The 21,736-nt window shown below is 37.6% G+C and overlaps 1 protein-coding gene across 3 annotated transcripts in view; it reads left to right on the plus strand.

Annotated features, from left to right (window-relative positions):
- Positions 1-21,736, plus strand: part of LOC111148284 (MDS1 and EVI1 complex locus) — a 283,164-nt gene that overhangs the window by 214,180 nt on the left and 47,248 nt on the right. For 2 of the 3 annotated variants that reach the window (XM_022504785.1, XM_022504776.1), the window contains exon 1: positions 21,262-21,327. In XM_022504785.1, coding sequence (XP_022360493.1) covers positions 21,279-21,327 — 49 coding nt within the window. In that variant the 5' untranslated portion in view covers positions 21,262-21,278. Of the gene's footprint in view, positions 1-9,066; positions 9,202-21,224; positions 21,328-21,736 lie in introns of those variants that run through there. The other variant, XM_022504768.1, reaches the window with a different exon arrangement.

Raw genomic sequence — 21,736 nt, forward strand, 5'->3', positions numbered from 1 at the left:
TCTGGCCAAATATACTATAAAACACTCAACTGGTAAGCAAGTCATCTGCAATTTTTTTTCTTTTAAAGATCAGATAGGTGATAATGCTCGTGTAGTTAATTAATAAAATAAGAAGTATTCACTGGGGAAACTTTTATATAACAGTATCTGTTATGAAGGATCCCATGCTGTAGGGACAATAACAGGGTGCTAATTCTGAACGCACACAGTGCCGTCCTACAAAGACATCAAGATTTGTAGGAAATCAACCCTCCAGCAGTCCTGGCAAGCCAGACTGACCCCAGCAAATGAAAATAATCAAAAGTAATTAGAAGCGTGCTGGACTACTCCTCGGAGAGCCAAGCGGGAGAGTAAACATGCCTGAATCCTCGAGCCACTGCAAAGGCCCATGTCTGAGCTGTTAGGTGCCCTGACCTTGTCCACATAAAGATGTGATTTATGAAGTGCAGGGCACAGCAGCAGGGCTTCTGTCTTCTCCTGGAGAACCAAATTACTGAGGTGGAGATTAACATGCTTTCAGTAGGGCCCATTTCCAGACCAAGGGAAATTTTTTATTTACATTTTTTTTTACCTTTAATTTCCTTTTTTCTTTTCCTTTTTTTCCCCAACAGTTTCTTCCCCCACACCCATAGATTAAAAAAAAAAAAAAAAAAAGTCCATCAAGTGAGACCAGAAATATCTTTCCTGAGCAGGGATGATATATGTTGGTGATTATAGACATTCAGAACCCTTTTTGTTTGTAAATTTATTGTGCTAGACTGTTTTGTTGGGGTCTACCTACCCAGGACCACAGAATTCACCTTCAAATTTAGGAGGCCCATCTGTGAGATACTTCCCTGATTAAAACATAAACTAAAATTAAACAAAATATTACCTTTGATTCCATGGCTTTCTGATCTAGTTTCTCTTGCTAGATGTTATGCTTCATTACAAAGCTTACTCTTCAGGTAAAAGGATTTGGGAGAAGAACTTGTAGGTGGTCAAGAATTTGGAGGGAAAGAAGAGAGACAAATTGGAGTTTCTGTATTGGGAAAAATATTTATATGAGAATCAGTGGGGAGTCTCTTGAATCCTAAAGACATGTATTTTTCTTATCTTTGTCTCAGTTAAGTCAAATTTTACAAAATCCTATTCCCATGTGGAAAAGGAAGCATCGATTTTCTTTTTAAACACACATCAATATCTATACATGAAGCTAATTTAATTAGCAGGCAGTTATTGTTCGGCCAGATGTCAATTTCTCAGATTATTTCATGCTTCTTGATGTGAACTGTATGAAACAAGATTTAACAGGATCTCCATGAATGAAACTGCACTTGAGAAATGTAAAAATGCACTTGTATGTTCTTGAAAAGCTACAAAAAAAAAAGTGTTAAAACAAAAATGTCAGGCTTGGACTTCAGTGTATATTTAGCCACCTCGAGAAACCCAAAGCTGTGGAATTAAGGGAACTCTACTTAGGCTGAGGTTATAAAGTGCCTTCCTCTATAAACTAAAAACATAATGTCAGGGTGAATGGGAACATACTTTATTAACTTTATGGTATTGAAAACTGCCAGCAAGTTGTCTTGTTTTTAAATATTGTCCTCTGCAGAGTGTTACAGGGCTGTTTGTCCACAGGAAGCCTATTAAAAGTGGACAGTGCAGTTATTTCATCTGGCTTTGGCTGGACTGCTTTTCTTTCCTTTAATGATGTGCTGGAATGTACCATGCCCATAGGGTCTCCATTAGCAGAACTTTTACTTCTGGGACAACCATGAAGTTTAAGGCTTAAAAGAGGCATCAGCTTACAGTCTTGTGGGAATCACTTGAATACTGGAGCACTAACTTCTTACTGCTTTAACTAATATATTGATTTATTTTAAATAAACAGTTACACAATGAAGGCAGAGCCAGTGGCCTTATTGGAAATCTTTGAGCGTTTTAAAGATTCTGCAATCCACGCAGATGGGGGAGGAAGGAAGGGGCCTGAGGAGGGTTTATGCCCTTTTCAAACCAGGAAGAAAACACATTAACCTCTCCCACCTCAGCCCTGCCATCAGCCAAAGGGGGATCTTTACAGCTCCCAGAAAATCTATCAACTCACACTTGAACCTCATATTTTCCAGTGCCTTTTTCCTGGTAAACAACAATTAACAGAATGAGACAGGAAAAAAACATTTTAATTCCTTCTGGGAAAAAAATGTTTTAAAAGTATGATTCTCTTTTTAAACTTTGCTGATGAATCACTCTATTTTCTGCTTTCCCCAGAGCTATACATTTGTTCTAGTACATTCTTCCACTCCATTCCCTTAATATTTAGATCATTTGTCCTGATACATGTTTGCAAATTAAAGTTGGTTTGAGATTATAGTAAAACCATTATTTTTAATAGCCCATTTCAAGGGCAGCGCTAAACACTGCAGAACACGCATGTTACTGATTACTGCTGAGCAGACAGCGGCTTTTGCAGATTAATTTGTAACCGGGAACTACTGTAAACAGATTTCACCAGAAATCCCAAGGAATAAAGGGAATTGGTGGTGGTATTTGGCTCCTTGTATTTATTTATTGTTTTAGAAACCTCCTGATAGAAAGCAAGTTAACCAGGGAGAAAAAACAAGCCCCTTGCAGCAGTCTTCTCCAGCCCTCTGTCTCTTCTTCTGTTTCACTTTTGGTGGGAGGAGGTGGGTCAGGGTCTTCTCCTAAGGGGTTCTTGAAACAGCAAGATGCTCCTTCCATGAGAAATGAGGCCCATCTCACGACCCAGGGATTTCAGGACCCAACTTTTAAACTTCCAGCTGTGTCGTCCGGAAAAAGTGAGGGGACTCTGTCTTTACACGAAGTTATTATATAATCAAACAAGAGAGGGGGCGCGGTGTGGGGGGGGGGGGCGCGGAGAGTGAGAGCTAGGGAGATTAATATTTAGTGTTTGCCCGGGTCCTTCTGATGATTTCCTTTAGCCTTTCTCACAAGTTATTCAGTAGAGAGCAAGACTGATGACGATATTAATAAAATAATAATGATGAGGCTAAATAATCCCCCATCTCTCTAGATAAATCTTCCAAGATTTCAGAGAGAAGGCGTTTACTCATTTGGCTCTGTTTGGAGAAGAGAATGTCTTACGTACAGCGAGCCCTTGCTCAGGCGGGTGTCTGCGTTGTCTGGACTGCGGGGTGCACTCGGCCAGGAGCTCGGGAAACGCGGGCGGGCCCACGCGCTAGGCGCAGGGAAAAGCCAGAGGGTCGCGCCTTGCGGGCGGTAGCCGGTTCACCTGGGCGGTTGGAGCCGAAGCCGCAGTCTCAGCGCCTTAATTCGGGGCGCAACGCCATCTACCGGCCTCCTGCCGCATCTGCAAGTACTCAGACCTTGAAAGTCGCCCCGCCTCCCCCACCCAAACCCAATATAAGGGAAAAAAATTCGGAGGCCCTTTCCACGAAATCCTAATTTAGCCAGGACCTTCCACTGATTCTACCCGACCTTTTGTTTATCCACCGACGTTTCCTCCTTTTCAGAGCCTCTTTGTAAAGGGCAAGGAGGCGGGGGCCGCGGGGCCGGGGTGGGGGATTGGGGCGCTGAGCTCTCAGACCCCCTGATCAGGCCGCACTGTCTGAAGCAATCGGTTCCCCAGATTACTTGTATTTAATACACAATGCATCATAAAACAAATCCCTCATCCTGACAGGAAGAAAATAGAACAGCTCATAGCTTGAGCCGGTCAAATTTATGGAAAAATAAAAAAAAAAAAAAAAAAAAAAGGCTCCGACAATGGGCAAGTTGAGGAAGGGCAGGAAATCAATGGCAGCAAACCCGGGGCTCTTAAAGGTTCTCAAGCGCCGAACTCTATGGGAATATCTGACCGGGTTTTAGGTTATTTACAAAGGATTTTTCCTGTCCTACCTACCACTGCTGTGCGATTTTCCCTCAAACAATGGCCATTATCTGAAATAACAGTTCAATGTCACAGATAACAGGCCACCGAAACGAATTAGTCACCACCTCTTGTCATTTTCTCTCTCCCACATCCCTCCCTTTTGTTACTATTTTTGTTTTTAAATCAGCATTTTGGGGAGATATACATCTACTAGATTTACACGTCTGTTTGCACTTGGAGAAAACAAAAAGGGGACTTGGCGTTGTCCCCGTTTGCTGATAAAGTTTAACATAAGCGCGCTTTCCATAGCCTTTCCCTCCACCCCTCCCCCTCCAGGGTCCCTCGATTTGCTTACTTTGCTTCACTTTCCATTGTTGAGCTGAGAAGTTGGATTTGCTCATTTGTTTTTATGAATGGAGTTTTGTGATAAAAAGCATTTAATTTCCATTTAACCGGTGGGTTTTACTAAATTTTCTAAGGTTGGCTAAAGGTAAATTCGTAGACTCTTATTTGTCACGCATTCCCTATATTCTTTCTCCCAGTTCTCTTTCTGAAATGTTTTGATAAAAATTGACCATATATATTAAAAAGTTATTAATCACCGTACAGTACTGATCCCCCAAAGCAGCATTTATAATGTTAAAAGTTTAAAAATAACCTGAGTTCTCAAACTGCTTAATTCTACTTTTAGACGTTCATGGTGTTTTAATTAAGGTATCACAGAATATGGCAAAAGCTCACCAGATAATTGTCAATCTCTCCAAGCCCTTACTATGCTATTTGGGCAGGTTATATGCAAAAAATGTTTCAAATTTTTAAATTACTTCCTTTAAGAAAAATATGATTTGGAAAAGTAGCATGTTCTTCAGCTGACCTAACTGTAATAATAGAGGGAACAGAGTATGAATTTCAGTAATAATCACTAGAAAAGATGCTTAGCAGAAAACTGGAAATGGACATGTCAACTTTCACTGTTAGGCTGCTGTTTTCTGAGAATTTCTAAACTAATTACTAGGTTTAGCATGAGCCAGTGTCTCTTTACCCTAAACTTCATTCTTGCTCCCTCCAGCGCCCCACCCTCAGCTTTGGTGCCTACACCCTCACACCCCCCCAAAGCACTTATCCACCCGCTCACTCCCATCCCCCATCTAGGACATCTCCAACACAACACACACACACACACACACACACACTCTCTCTCTCTCTCTCTCTCTCTCTCTTTCTCTCTCTATTAACACTTGTGCTTTCAGGACGTCGAAACAGAGGATATTTCCCAAGGGAAAGAAATCCTGCCTGGCGAGATCTCCCCATTGGTTGTTTACCCGGAGAAATCTACATGTTTAAGGGGGATGGTGTATCCATAATCAGTCTGTCCCTATAGGACTTGGGTCTTGGCGACCTTTTTGTGACCTCTCCCGCCAGAGGAGGCTGCTGTCACTTTAAAAATTTACTGAAAGAGGAGCCCGTCTGGCTTCCGATCACTCTGGGCGGCGGGAGATAGCTCCCTTTCTCCCTCGCCCCGGGTTCTTTCTGGATGGCCGAGCAGATCCTCTTTAAAGAGACAGTTCATGAAATAGAAACCCGGCGGCTGCGCTTGGAGTTGCGAAAAGGGACGATCCCGTGAGGGTCCTGGACTGGGGAAGGCGCTGCGGAGGATCTAAAAGGGGGCTAGAGCTCCCCTCGCTTCCCCAGGCCCCCCACCTTTTCAAACTCTCCTCCTCCTGCCTGTTCCCCCCCCCCCCTTGGAACTGGGAGAGAGAAGTGGAAGAAGTTTTAGTGGGTTTCAGATAACTTTCATTACACATCGGGCTGATAAGAGCAAGAGAAAGTGAGAAAAGAGGGAGGTGATGTGAACCAGAAGGAATAGCTCCGAGCTCATTTAGGAAGGGGGAAAAAAAAAGCCAAAACACACCAAACCCGGGTCACCCAGACGAGAGGAGACTTCATTTCTGGTCTTAAAAATACACTGTTGGCGGACAATAAATCTGAAACGCGTGGTCCTGGCGAGCAGATCCTAGAGACGGACAAAGTTATCAGAGACCTATTCGGAAATCGAGACGCCAGGCTTTCTTTTTCCTTTTTCTTTCTTTTCTTTTTTTTTTTCTTTTTTTCTTTTTCTTTTTTCTTTTTTTAACATCCCGAAATGTGGTTCGGGATCGTTTGAAAGGATTTTCGTGCAGGAAAGCTGGGGGCTGCTGATAATTTTATTTTGTTTGTTTTAATTCTTCTGTGATTGCCTTTTATTGCTGAGTTGAGGCCATAGAAATCTTAAGGTAAGAGAATTCACTTTAAAAAAAAAAAAAAAGTCTTGGCGATGTGCATAGTTTGTAACTTCGGACAGTTTCCTGCCTTGGCACCCCTTCTCCGGGGCGCCCCCCGCCCCCCCCCCCCCCCCCCCCCAGCCTTCTTTTCCTACTTGCCCGCAGTCTCGCGGAGCCCTGCTGCTTATCTACGTTGCTGGGACTGGCGATTTCCTTGTTCCTCCTGTGGAACGGTGCGGTCTGGACGCGTCTCCGGGGTGGGTCGTCCGGCCTTCGGTGGGTCTCTCTGCCGGCTGTCGGCCTTTTCCCCTCTCGCTCTTCTCCTACTTCCCCTCCCTCCGTGTGTCTGTCCGTTGGTATCAGGGACGCAGAAGGTGGGGTTGCCAAAATCTGAATTCCTGGCACCGGCCACGCGACTTTGGAGCCGCTTTCGGCCGAGTTCCACCTTGCCAAGTAACAGCTTTGCTGTCCAACATCGTGTGCTGCTGCGCGAGAAAGTCACATTCGGACCCTTTGGCTAGATTGTGGGGTGTGTTTTTTTTTTTTTCTTTTTTTTTTTTTCCCTTTCCCTTTGCTGTTGGTTTTTTGAAAGGGCCTTTCTCTACAGTCCACCTAAAGGGAATTCTATTTTTTTTTTTTAACTATCTTTGGAACTTGACAGCTTTTAAAAACACAGGAGTGTGTTAGATGAAATGACGGAAGATGTGTTCTTACTTTATTTTATTCGAGATTTCCGAGACGATTAAGACATTTGGGAGACAAATGCAGTTCTGCTAGCAAATCAAAAGTGAATAATTCACCCAGGGGGGAAACGTTTCTGGAGAAAGTTCAGCTTTTGTCTTGGGGCAAGAATATTGAGAGTAAGAAAGTTAATATGTTGGTGAAATATTTGAATAATCATGTAACATATATGTAAAAAGACATTCTTTGGAAATGAACCTGTTTTTAAAAATTAATTTCACTGTTGACAGTGGCAATGGCAATAATGTTAACACGGAATAAAATTACATCTAGAATTTTTATGTGCAGTATATGCAATACTTAACTCCCTGCCCCCGCAAAAGGGAATGCTTAAAAGCTAAGGGGATAGATGATGCTTGACTTTAAAATTAACAAGTTTTCCACCTCTGTCTGCAAATGTGAAATGGAACTGGTGTTGCATTTCACTGACTTCACCTTATTTCCTTCATTAAATATTTCTCTAGTGTGTGAGTAGAATTGCCTTTTTTTCCTGCTAGCCAAGAAAACAAGTAACAAAAGATAAACCAGAAACTAAACAGACAAAAAACAAACGAAACAAAAATCCCAACTTTTTACTATTTTAAAACGTGTATTGCTGCTGTTATTTATGCTCCCCCGGTAGACATCTGCGGGGGGGTGGTGGGGGGGGAGGAATCTCAAGTTGCTATTAGAGTCACTCAGCACTGAGAGTTGAAGAAAACAACTTAAAGTTTGTAATTTTAAAAATAAGAAATTGTTAATATCTGTCTGTCTCACTAGAAAGGGTATTTAATGTAGACTTTCTGGTAGTGTGAAGAGGTGTCTTGAAAAGATTTGATGTGTGTGTTCGTGTGTGTGTGTGTGTGTGTGTGTGTGTGTGTGTGTGTAGCAATTATTATCCCTATCTTCTGTTTTGATTTTTCTTTTTTAAATTGTGGGACTACTTACTGCCTTTTAATTGCCTCATGGCCAAAGGCTTATTCATAATGCCTCTTGACTAAGAGCTCTCAGAGCACCGGGCTTCTTCTTGAAGTTTCTGGGTGAGTTAATGAGTTGAATCTGCAACTAGGTGATTACCTGAATTCTATGCAAGATTACTTTTGGTCTATATATCCAAGAGTTTAGTTTTTACTTTCACATAGGTGTAGATACAACAGGGTTCTGTGGGAGTTATTTAATACCTTACTTTTTGTTCTGGACTGTCTTATTTAGTCTGTGATAGGAAACTTCCTCAAGTTTGCATTAACTGATTGACATTAACATTAGCAGCCTTTCTAGTTGCTTGCCATTAGGTCAACAACTCTGCAGTTTTTAATATTGATGTTTAAAACAGTATTGCTGCTAGTGAATCAGAATAGCTTCCTGTAAGTATGCAAAACCTTAAGAATGGACATTTCTCCTTTCAATTTTTGTTTAAGGTATCCTAAGTTATGATTAATATTCAGGATAGGCCAAATGTAAATTCTCATGAAAAATAATAATACACAACCATAGATAATGATGGTAATTTATTACAATATTACTGTATATTTTTTACTTAGTCACAAGTCAGTTTTGTTATTTTGCTTACTAAACATAAAATTAAAACATGCATTGACATGTGTTAACTAAAACATTAGATTGCCATATTTTACATGAGTGTTTACCAATCATTTGTTTTCAGTTATTTTTCTTAAGTTTGGTCAGGAACAAACAAATATGAGACAAATCTTATTATCTTCTTCCATTAACGGTGTGATTTAATTGTTTCATGGTGGTGAAATGCAAAGTGAAAAGGAATTTAGTAATATTTAAAGTTTTTTAACTGAATTAATTTAAAGGGCAAAAATGTGAAAGTATATGCTTAATGGGAAGGTAATCTGAACCTAAAACATTGACTAGTTTAGAAATATTAGGTTAATACGTGCTGTTCAATATTATTTTTTATAAAAATCACGTGGAGTAAAATTAAGTCAATAGCACTCATTCATGCATAACAAGGAAACAAGCATTTTAAAAAATCAATTGATCAGTTTTTGCAATAATGTACAATTGCTTTGTTCTTTTAAAAAAATAGTACATTGCTGCTTCTAAGATAACTTATTGTTATTCCTCCTCTATTAATATGCATACTGCCTATTTTTTTGAAGGATTTGAAGGACTATACACTTGAATAAAATATTTTCAAGCAATTAACCATTCTAAAGAATGAATTGATATGGAAATTGATTGTTCTCATCTTCTTCCTTCCAGATCTTAGATGAGTTTTGCAATGTGAAGTTCTGCATAGATGCTAGTCAACCAGATGTAGGAAGCTGGCTCAAGTACATCAGGTTCGCTGGCTGTTATGATCAGCACAACCTCGTTGCATGCCAGATAAATGATCAGGTATGTTGTAAAGATTTTCTTGTCTTTCTTTGAGAGCACTAAAGTATCAGTGAAGCCTGAAGAATAAAAATAACAGCGAGCTGCAGTAGACCCTTGTGGCCTGTTTGTTGATATGCTGAAAGGTAATGCACAAATATAAGTGAGATGCAGAATAAAGTTATTTGCAGTACTGTTTTCTTTCAGTGCTACTTTTTTGGGTAGTTTATTCACTTTGTAACTTCATAAATGTTCTAGTTTTCTGAGTGTGATAGAATGTTCTAAAAACAGAGTACTATTTATTGCTAGCTTTTCTTTACCTTTTATTCTTTACCATCATAATAGGGAAACATTCATGGAAAGTATTGAGCTACTCAATAACACTTTATGAATTTGTGCAGAAATTGGAAGTGATACACTTGAAATATTATATAGGTTTTTACTTGAAATAGTAAGTAGATATGTGTATGTGTGTGTGTGTATATATATGATCTACATGCAGTTTTATCTGACTGCATTTTATGTTGATTTGCCTGTTTATAAAGGAGAAACACTTTTAGATTAGTCAAAATACTCCCTTTTTGGGGTATATGTGAAAAGTTTAAAAATATCACTGCTGGAAATTGCTTTACGGAGGCCCATGCAGTGAGGTTAACTTTAATAATAATAACTATGAAATAAGATCATGAAAATATCATGAAACATATTTTACACTCAATAAAGTTAGGTTATGAATCTTGTAACTTAGTATGATAATACCTGAAACAACAAGAGGTTTAGCTTGTTAATTTTTGTTTTATAAACACTGTTGGGTTAGAATTTAGTTATGTTATCCATCATTTATTTCTTTTAACCCAATGGTTACCTAAATCAAATACATTTCAAAGACCATATTAAAATGGTTGTTTGGCAAATTTGCTGTGAAAATCCCCACCAAGAAAAAGAAAAGTTTAAATTAGATGTTTCCAATTGAAAGCTGTTAAGTAATGTTAGCGTCATATGGCCCAAGACTCTATTTCAATCATCATTATGAGATTATTCTTTGGCATTTTACCAGCTACCAGATAATTTTTACTGACTAAACTGTGTAAGAGGTAGTAAATTGTAAAATTAGGTTTAAATTGGTATCATTTAAAAATCTTCAACATACATCAAAAATAATAAACCAATTATTTTTTTCCTTTGCTGTAAGAAAACAGAGACATTATTGACAAAGGAAAACATTATTAAATTAGTTATTGATTGGGAGCAGAAAATATCCCAAGTCCATCATATGAGTTACTGTCACATCAACAGCAAACACTTTTTGAGCATGCACTATTTGTAGATGTGGGACATACATGGGTATTGTAAGTGAAGGAATTTTTCAGGTTACGTTTCCTGAAGTAAAGGAGCTGACAGTCCTCAAAAGGCAGCTGTAAGAAGAAATAATGTAATTATATCATCATAATTATTTGCTGTCCATATTTACTGACAATAGAGGCCATCTCCTTGGACAGATAAAACTGCTGTAGGGTCAGTGAAAGGATGGGGGAAGAATGGGACTTGTGGCCAATACATTTTTTCATTTAATAATTATGTGTCTCATATTTTTAATAAATACACTCTTTCATTGGGAATCTTGCTCGCATTAAAAAAGCAAAACAATTTTGTTTTATTAACTATGAATTAGATTGCTTTTTAGGGCAGGCATTTATAATTTTAACATAGTTACTTTTGAGACACACATTGTAAAATATATTGCTTTTCAAAAGAAATTATACTGGTTTCATACCATAATGAATAGCATGTTTACTTATTTTAATTAAAGAATGAAAGAAAATAGTTAATCCGGAAATCATAAAAGGCCAATATCAGACACATACCTATTATTTCTGTAACACTCATTTTAAATTTATGTATTTTGCTGGCAGAAATCTAAGATGGTAACAGAGTACATATCAAATAACATAATAGTGAAATTGACATTACATGGTCAAGTAAGTTCACCCATAAACAGTGAGAGAGGAAAGTCAGAGGTAAAAGTCAGATTGGTGTGATAGGCAATATATGCATACAATCCTACTTAGCCCAGTTGACAAGACAAAAGAGAACAGATACCCCAATAATGTATGCATATTTTATAAACATATTCATCCGTAAGCTTGTATGCGTGGTTCTAAAAGTTAATTAAGACTACAGTTTCGGACAGCTTTGAAATGTGAATGTTGGACTAGGTACAATGATAAAAGAGCTGACTAAAGAGATTCTCTAGGTCTATTTTTTTGCTCTCTTCTCCATGAGGAACAGGAGCTGCCAAATGGTGAATAAGCACAACTCATCGCATAATGAACACTCTCATGACGTGAGATATTATTTAATGTTCATAAAGGGAGACCCTGGGCCAGGAGTAATTATTAAACAGGAACATCAACTCACCTGCACAACACAATAGCAGATGAAACACTCTCACGAAATTATAAAACAGTGTTTCTCTTTGCTCCAACTCTTAGAGCTCAAGTTTATAAAATGAATTTTAATAACAAGACAGGTTTAAGTCCTGGGCTACATAAAGAAAGAATGTCAGATGAATCTTTCAACAGTGGTCTAGCCATTACAATAATTATGACGTCTAATAAAGAAGGGAAAAGATGACCCAGAACGAAACAAAGGTGTATAAATTATAGTTTATTTTTGCAAAGAGGAGATTTTTAGAAATTCTCATGTTAAAAATCAAGCTTAATCAATGTGGATCAGCTTTATAATGCTGTGGAAGGGTTCTATAAAAGAGAATAAATGTTCTTGCTAAGATGGTAATACAGGTTGGTAATAGACAGTCAAACGTGTACTTGATAAAACCCATATTTGATGTGTTTGGGGGTGAAGAAGTGCTTAGGAATAGCATGGATTTTGATTTTCAAGTGAAGTTGATAAAGGATGTAATCTGGTTTGTTTCATAAAAACAAAGGCCCTGCGATTAACATTTTTCCTAATACCTCTGTACAAGCATTTTATTTGAGGGGATTTTCCTGAGTTAAAATTTTCCAGTAGATTTCTGTAAGTTATTTTATTTCAGGTTCTTCCCCCCTACCCCTCAGGCCAGAGTGAGCTTTGTGGCAGTTTTCTTTTCTAATGCTTCCTAGAAAGACCCAAGCTTATTGTTTTTAGATGTCTCTTCAAGTTTTCAAAATTATTGCAGTGATGTTTTTGGAGATAGGAATTCTGAAAACACTGGAATGAACGCTTAAATCATAATTTCTAAGTAGCTGCAGCTCCTGGCTGGTATCCTTTACCACTCCCCAGAAAATACTGTATTAACTATAGTAATTTATCTCTGTAGAAAAAGGCCACACCAAAGACACTAGTAAATTAAGTTCCAATCACATTCAAGTCATAAAATGGAAGCTCTATAATAATATCTAAGTTTCTTTGTCCTGGAAGTCCTAATTATTTTCCCCATACTCCTTAAAGTTTCTGTACAATATTACATAGCCACACTGCTATGGCATAGCAGTTGGCTGGAAATTTTTATTGAGACAGACAATGCTTCAATATTTTTACATTTCAACAGTCGGAAATTGTCCCTGTTTGCTTTCAGGAGTAAGAGCTGGCACTGAGAGGTAGAGCAGGGCAGGAGCAAAAGCAGAGAGTTGGATGATGAAAGTTCTTTCCAGAATAGGTCCTCAAATATGCAGGGGAAGCATGAAAACCGTTAATTATTTTGAGTTTCATTTACATCTGGAAACACCCATGTGTTGAATGTTAAGTAGGCACACATCTCGATGATTTGTTGAGGTTTTCTTTTTTCCTTCCTTTTTTATTCTGGATATTTTTGATGTCCTCTCCTTTGATGTCTTGTAGATACCTGTACAAAAGTTCCGCTGGGTAGATGTAGCACATTACTTTAGCTTTGGCCTCACCCTACTCTTAGCTTTCCCTCCATTCTTTGATAAGTCCCCTCATACCTCCATGTTTCTATACACTCATCTTGAACAAAGGCAAGATGACCCATAGACCCCCTATCTACTTCAATCAAAGCCAGTTCTCATCTATGATATGTTTGCAGATTTGGGGTACTTATGCAATAGCTAGCTCTTTGAACACAATTTTTTTTTTCCCTAATACTTCTTCATGGTGAATCCATATTGGTTGTAATCATCATTAAGGCACAATTCATTTAAGGTGACTTTATAGACTTAAGACCTGCCTTTCCACTTATGATAATTAGAATGATTTCCACATGTGCTTTGGGGAACATTTTATATGTATGTATGTATGTATGTATGTAAGTATGTATGTGTGTATTCTGCATCCTGGAAAGGAACATGGTTGCATTCAAACTCCTGGCCTTGCCCTTAACATGGTCTATAACTGGAATAAAGTTCTCAGAAACCCAAGACATTATTAATCTTGTCATTTACACAAGGTGATAAGTCCGTTCATTTTTAAACAGGCCCTTGACAGCTGGTATTTAGTAAGTAGAATAAGAGAAGTCTGCTGTTCACTTTGAATAAAAAGAAATGTGTCAATAAGAGATTATCCAATGCCTGATGTATGTTTTGAAGAAATAGGATATAGAAGAATGAGCGCCCCTCAGAGAAATCAAGGTCAGAATTCACTTAGGGGATTCTGCCAGCTCTCTTGTGGTTAATGAACGGCAGCAAGATTCTACAGTGTTTTCAGTTGGAACAGGCATTGTTCTCGTTTTTGCTCTACCTTATAAAGTTTTAACTGCTTCCAGGACTATCATGGCTGAATTGGCACACCCCCTTTCCCTCTCCTTAGGTCCACGTCAATGGTTCTATTAGGCGGCAGGGACACTGGGGCAGTATTATTACTGCAAGCTAATTATGGGCTCAATTATCAAGTTATTTTCTTTGGCTTTTTACGGAGAAAAAAAAGTGTTTTCCTGAATTATTCAATTAATGCCATTTGTGCAAAAAAGCAGGGAAGACCAGCGGTGTAAAAAGCAAAATGTAATTTGTTCACCTCTTTCCACTTTTTAAAAATGTTTGCGTCAACTGTCAGGTAATTTGTTAATTTGCTCTTCCTTTACAAGGATTTCTGTCCACATTTTCTATAACCTCTTTTGATGTTAAAATTATTACTGGCTTTGGGCATTTTCTTTGCTTTCCTTTTAAGTCAAGTTCCACTTTTATACCAAAGTTATGCTCTGCTGTTTTAAGATGAATGCCAGCTGGCAATACCCAGAGACTGGCCTTGTGAACGGGGCCTAAGCTGACTTTGGGGGGATGTTGTCTGGCTGATAAGTTACTTCCTTCACTCGAAGATGAAACCGTCTCAGATACAGTTTGCCATTTGATATTCACATAATAAAATAAGCAGCCCTGCCCATCCCCTCCCCCAAAATGTTTCCCTCACGTAATGATGCTCAGGACACAAGACAGCCATAACACTATGCAGACTAGGAATTTTATAAAGATTCACAGATCACAGAAGTTGAAAAAGTGGATGACCTGAGGTATTCTGTGCACATTTTAAGTAATTAGTGTTTACATGTATGTCACACCTGTCATTCAGGAAGATCTCAAAGCATCACATCCAAACTAGCTTCCAGCTATTCCTGGAAGGGTGCCAAAAAGATAGTCATCAGAGTGCATTATGATCCATCAAGGTGGAAAACATGTTGGTCAAGGACACCAAGAAAAGCCTCCAGCCTAGTAAAAAACCCAGAGATGATCGTTGGCTTCCTCATCATGTGATGATGGAACTCTTCCCAGGCATCCTGAAACCATGCAGAATGATCAATTTGCATAGAATCAGATGAAATGGCCACCTAAAAGACAGGTGACTAGTGGGTATTTCTTGTCGGTACTGGAGAGGGATCCTTAGAAGCCATTTAATGGAAACTTCCAAAGTTTCCAGGCTGGGTACACTGTAGGCTCCAGATATAAGAGTAGGTGAATCATTATCATTTGCTCTATTTATACAAACTAAACCCAACAATCAGTTCTCTGTTTTGTGTCATCCAATAAATTATATGTGACTTTCTTTTAGTGTTATTAATAAAGAGATAAAAATGGGGGGTAAATCTTCTCCTCCAATAATATGTTTGTCCTGAAAATAACAAGTGGTTACATATTTTTGGATATAGGTAGACAATACCTCATATTTCTCAAAATATCTTCTGGTCTTTAGACTGTCATCCGAAAGACGAATATGGTATACTATCTCTTTGGAGAAATTAAGGAAGTTGAGGGTGGTTTTCTTTGGCAGAACTTGGCCATGATAAAGCTTCCATTGTGTTGGACAAATAACTTTCCATTCTGTCATCAATCTCTCTGTCTCCTGAAGACACTTCTCAGTATCTCTTACCAGTTAGGCTGAGAATGTAAAATAGAGTCACTCTTGTTGAGGCTAAAAACTCGACATTACTCATGCCTTCCTGAACATTGGGGTTTCTCACATCACTATGGGTAGATCGGGGGTCCAGACCGTGTTTCCTAAACCCAGCACATACGCACACATTGTCTTTGTGGATCTGATGTTACCTCTCTGCAGCACCAAAGCTGACAGATGTGTTCATATCTAATGTTGACTTTGTTCAGATATGCAAACTGTCACCTACCTCCCCTCCCACCGAGCTTCCAAATGTTAAAGTTCTACTCAGCTGTTCCTAGTCTTCTGACTGGTACATTGCGTGAAGCTATAGAAAAGAAAGTATTCAGGCTGAATGTTGGGAGCTGGGAGAGGCAGAAAGCAACTGTCAACTTCAAAGGGAGAAGACAGCAATATCTGAAAAAGTTGTCTCTCCATACAGATTCTGCAGGGAGTACATTTCTCTATTATTTCAATTATTACAACTTCCTGAATAGGTTGAAGGTCATTCATAATTCACACTTCTGTCATTTTTAGACATGCCAAATGCAGTCTATTAAGCATAAATAAAACTTCAGTGCTTGACCAGGAAAAATAAACGGGATTCATAACAATGAGGCCTTGTTCATCTTTTTAAAAAGTAAATGATGTGTTTTCTTTTTTTCTTGTTTTCTCCCTGTGCACTGAATTTCTCTTCTGCCTCAATAGTACAAGTACAATACTTTAAATTGATCCAAGCATAGCAAACTAGACTGTAAGTCTGGTCTGACAGATTCTAGATTTTTCTATTTTATGGGATAATAAACAAGAACCCACGTTATTACCATTTATAAATACAAATAGTAGCATTGTCTGTTTGATGGAGGACTAGCTTGAACACAGGCCTTGACAATATAAAACAGAATTCATCTGAAGTCTTTTATAGCCTATTAACTTTCCTATCGGAAAGCTTGTAAGCGTCCATACTCTTTTTAGTGCTTGTGCTCTTGGACTTAAATAACAAAAGAACATGAATATTTAATAAGATATAATTAATTCCAATTCCAACTGCATATAATATATAACTGTATATAACATATTCAATGTACTATATATAATATAATATATTATTACATATCCTGTATATGATACATAATTAGAATTAAGCATATGCCATTAAACATTCATTTATATTAATACATAAATATGAGCTTGCTAATATTTTATGCAAATTTAAAATTTCCCCAAGGTGTATACTTTGCCACATTTATAGATCGTATATAAAAGTATATAACATATCCAAGCACATGCATGCTTATATGTAACATTGCATGAAAATACATCTTTTGGAAGTCTAAAATTTGTTAAATCAAATCCAGTCACCACTGCCTTTTATCCCTAGCTTACCCTTGTGAATGTTAACTGAAGGGATGTTCTTTTGGCATTTGGAACTGGTTTCAGGGTTTGATTAAAATATGTGAGGTCAAATAATTATGTCTCAAGTAATTCCTAACTATATTAGTATATAATACTAAATTTATGCCTTAAATTGTGAATTTTACCACTGGTAAACATGAACAATTTAGGGAATTTCTAGTTTTATTTCCAAAATTGAATGAGTTAGAATTTAAAAAAGAACATATGTAGAAATTTCACTACTATGCTATTTTAGCAAATTTAGAAAATTAAAAAAATATAAAATGATCCATTAATTAAAACATGTACTATAAATACTTATTCTTATAAATTGAGGCATCCAGAGATCTAGTTATAATACCCATACTTACAAAGATAGAAAAATAGCTTTCTGGAAAAATGAAAAGAGTTCATGAAGGTATTGGGAAATTTAAATTTTTTATATGATGAGATGATAAAACCACTTTAACTTTCAAAAGTATCAAATGTACACACAGTTAGGTCATGGTCATAACATGTTGTATTTCTGGAATTTGTTATTTGCTACCAAAGAGAAAACTCTAGAGGAGTTAACACATTTTAAAAATCCTTATCATGACTTTTAAAAGAACGGAATTTTCATAAATTCCTATTTTCTTATACTCTAAGGTCCCGTTCCTCTTATCTTTCAACTTATATTGTGATAACTGAAGTTTTTTCCCTTCTTATAAAGTATTCTGAGAAAGACACAGCAACATAATAAATCAACAACCTTTTTTGTATCAGTTCAAACTTTTTCTCAGTCTTCGAGACTTTGGAGTCCCTCTATATATACTTGAGTTGAATTCATCACAAAAATCCCAGATCCAGGACATTTTTATTTTGGATCCAGATAACTTTTTCCAGAAAACCCCCTGATGGGAGAAGAGACCTTTTCTTTTATGGAATTCAACAGAATAAAGATTCCCTTCTATTTTTCTCCAACTCAAAAACCAGAGAGGTTATATTGGTAAGATCTCTGCTTCTGGTACGTAACTCAGATGACATATAATTGATAGGACTGCAATAGAGCTGAGATTTTGAGAATACACTGAGTTTAAAGACATTATGGTTATATTTTTTATGAGCATGGCCAAGAATGCTTAATACACAAACCTGTGGGAAAAAGCTACATAAATCACTTCTGTTATTTATTGCATTTTTATTTGCTATAAGACCTATTTTATAATATAAAAGCAGAGATGTGGTATCTGATTTTCTGAAAGGTTTGATTCCTCTAAGGTTACATTCCATCATTCCTCCACATAGTTGTTTTGAGACAATGCATTGTCATTATGTTTTTGTTTAAATTCCTCCTCTCACTTCTCTAAGGCCTGCTGCTGGTATATGATTATTGCTAGAACATAAATTAGCTTTATATGTAGACATCTCTGGATTCAAGTATTCAGATTATATTTTTGGGTCATTGTAATGATAGGTGGAAAAATACAATGTTACCGAATCTCCCTAAGGTCCTATGAGATGAGGTACAAAGAGGATCACAAGTGGTAGCAGCACCTTGAAAAAACCCACTAAATGTGTATGGGTGTGGTAGATGGGACTTCGAGGCACATTCTTATTGCTATATGAGGAAGTGTGCCCAGAATCTGCCCTCATTACGTCTGGCGCTTGCCAGTTCTTTTCAAACCTCAGTTTCATGAGCACCATAAAAATTTGCTTAAAACCGAAAAGAACACCCTGAAGTTAAAACCCACTCTGCTTTGCCTTGCCTTTCATGGCCCCGAGTGTCACCTTTTACCTCCAGTAAATAAAGCCAACACCAACACTCTTCTGTGTCTTTTATTTTTTATGCACTCAATATTCCTTACTTGACAATCTGGACACTTAACGGGAATTGCAGGGGCGATCAATGTACTTGCAAAGAGAATTGTCTCTGTGCTCTATACTTATACAATATACCTATCATTTTCTTTTGTTTCTTGGACTGTTCACACTGCATTGAGTCAATCTGAAATGAAATTAAAACAGACATGATTAATAGTGGACCACAAAGAAATCATGATATCATAATACTTTCTTAAAATGACCTGGTGTGTGTGTCTAAGCAGCATTCCCCAACAGAGACAATCACCCTGTGTGACGATCTTGCAGGGTATTGTCTCTTTAACCTCACTATTTCCGAGAAGCCACCGAAAAGTTCTAATATGTCACAATTCAAATGTCAACATGTTGTTGGAAAGGAAGCTAATAAGTTAAACCTTTGAGAGATGCCAAAAAAAGAGGTGATTCAAACTGTTGAGAGAAGTCCATTGTTTTCTAAGGGGAAATAGAACTCCAGAATGAAATAGAGTGCTTATAAGCATTTAACTGGAAGGTTTTGGGGGAAAAAAGCAAACACACAATCAATTTTCTCAATCTGATAACTTTTTGAACAGAACTGTTCCTCTCAGCATACTTCCAAAAACAGGAAAATTGCAGGTATGGGTTAATAAGATATAAAATGCACACTCACTGGTTTTTGTAGAAATAGCACATCACAAGGAGTAATTTCCTTGAGATAATCTGGAGTCCCTCTATGGTTGGATATAAAGAATCTTGGGTTATATGATAACATATTCTAGCATCATTTTGCATTTGGCATTATTTTCTATAAATATTTTATTATTTCTATAAATTATTTTCTATTTATGGTTAAATTACTGTTGAATGAAAAAAAAAGATTTTATTTTGACAGGAAAGAAAGTAGACAGAAAACACTCCTCACTGAGTGAGTTTTTAGATTTAGCACTATTGGGTGCTGTGATGTTTTTATAGAAAAATAAACAAGCGGGCTTTAGAGCCACCTACTGGAATAAAGAGGCACATGCTTATATTTGATGTCTTTTGCTTTGCAAAAGATAAATAGATCAATACCATGAGAGTTATGCACATTTCTGTTGATCTTACAAGGTATTAATTTACTCAGTTTTTCTCAATTTGAAATGTCAAACATCCTGCAGGAAACCAGCAGTTACAGAAATGCCCTTTAAAGATACATTCTCATAGTTCTTAGTAATTTGTGTTCTGTTGAGTTTTCTCCCCATTGGATTGAGGCTGAGCAGGATTGAATCCCTAGGTTTTTTTGTTGTTGTTGTTGTCTTTGTTGCTCTGGTGGTACTGTGTGTGTGTGTGTGTGTGTGTGTGTGTGTGTGTGTGTGAATGTCACTGGTCTTATTTTCACCAGTTAATTGTATAATCTCATTCTTTCTTCCTTCCACAACCCCTGTCTGGTCATGGAATTGTTGTTTAATTAATAATCTTAGAATAAGATTGAAAACTAAGAACAATTTTTTTTGTGGTAAAATGAAGAAGCACCTTAAATATTTTCATGATTAAATGCTTTTTTATTGAGATGTGATTGACATATTAGTTTCAGGTATACAACATAATAATTAGATATTTGTACATATTGTGAATGAAAATGTTTTTATACATTAAAAGAACCCTGAAACCTGGACAGGTAAATTGGACAATGACTTGCCTAAGGTCACAGAGCTGGTGAGGGGAAAGGTAGGCAGCTCTCAGAAATTATAGGTCCACATTTGCCTGACAGCTTTTTAGTTAATCATTAACAGATCTATTAAATTTTTTGTCTCCTCAGAATTTTGCTAGAAGGCAGGGGAATAAGCATTATACCCTGCCACCTTGATGAATGAATGAATTAAAGGCATACTGCCTACTTTCAGAGAATGGGAGTCAGGAGCTGGAGCGTGAGGGCAAGTCCTGGATCTGGGAGTACTAATGATTAGTGAGAGGGGGGATTAAGCTTTTTAAAAACAAAAGATTCTCCTTTGACTATGTTTGCTACAGCTCAGCTCTTGATGTCATGTCCTTCCAATCTACTGCCTTAAAAACACCTTGTTGAGAAGGTGGCTGCTTTTGAGAACATGTTAAGGGAGGCCATTGTGCCCTTGCCACCCTTTGCAAGGCTGCTGCTGGGTAATGCCAGACACATTCAGCTCTGTGAATACCTGGGGGGTTCACTAGAGTGAGGAATTCAGAGAAAGGAAAGTCCTTCACCAAATATTACACAAGGTAGATGTGACACAAAAAGCCTTGTATGAAGACAATTTGATTGGTAAAGTAGGATCTGGAAGAGATTTGTGAACCGGAATGAGAATCACAGCTTTCCAGTTGTCATCAGAAGGCTAATTTTCAGGACACAAAACAGGAAGTCACACTTCTTCTGATAAAAATAAAAAGAAACATGTTTGTTAAGGTCTGAGAAAATGTACAGGTATGAGTAGATATCTTGTCCTTTCTTAACATTCACTTCTTTCTCTCTTCCCACCGCCTCCATTTCTGGTCTTCTGAAGATATTTTATAGAGTAGTCGCAGACATTGCACCAGGAGAGGAGCTCCTGCTGTTCATGAAGAGTGAAGACTATCCCCATGAAACTATGGCGCCGGATATCCACGGTTAGTACTGCTCATGCCACTGTCCTCATTGCCCTCATTTGGTTGCGTGGGATCAAGCATCCCCATGAGTCCACTGCATGTGGCATGTATCGGTTTTCCTGGCTCTTCAGTGTCAGCTTTAACAAACTCTTTCTCTTGCAACTGGCTCTTTTCTTGGCTTGACATCTGGCTAATGTTACTGTGAAGCTTAAGTCAGCAGAGGTCTTCCCTAAAGTGGAGGCCAAAGGAATTTTGACTATTTTGACTGAGATACCGCATGGTTAAATTTTTTGTCAATGTCTTAGACTATGGGGAGAATCCTCTCACTGAACAGAAGTCATTTCAGGGAACTCAGTTTGGATTTTCATAAATCTAGTGGCTGTGTCTTTTCATCTAATGTTTTATTACTGGGAAAAGTGTGTCAATGAGA

This window comes from Enhydra lutris, unplaced genomic scaffold, assembly GCF_002288905.1.
Source record: "Enhydra lutris kenyoni isolate GAN:26980312 unplaced genomic scaffold, ASM228890v2 scaffoldscaffold2, whole genome shotgun sequence".
Classification (NCBI taxonomy): domain Eukaryota; kingdom Metazoa; phylum Chordata; class Mammalia; order Carnivora; family Mustelidae; genus Enhydra; species Enhydra lutris.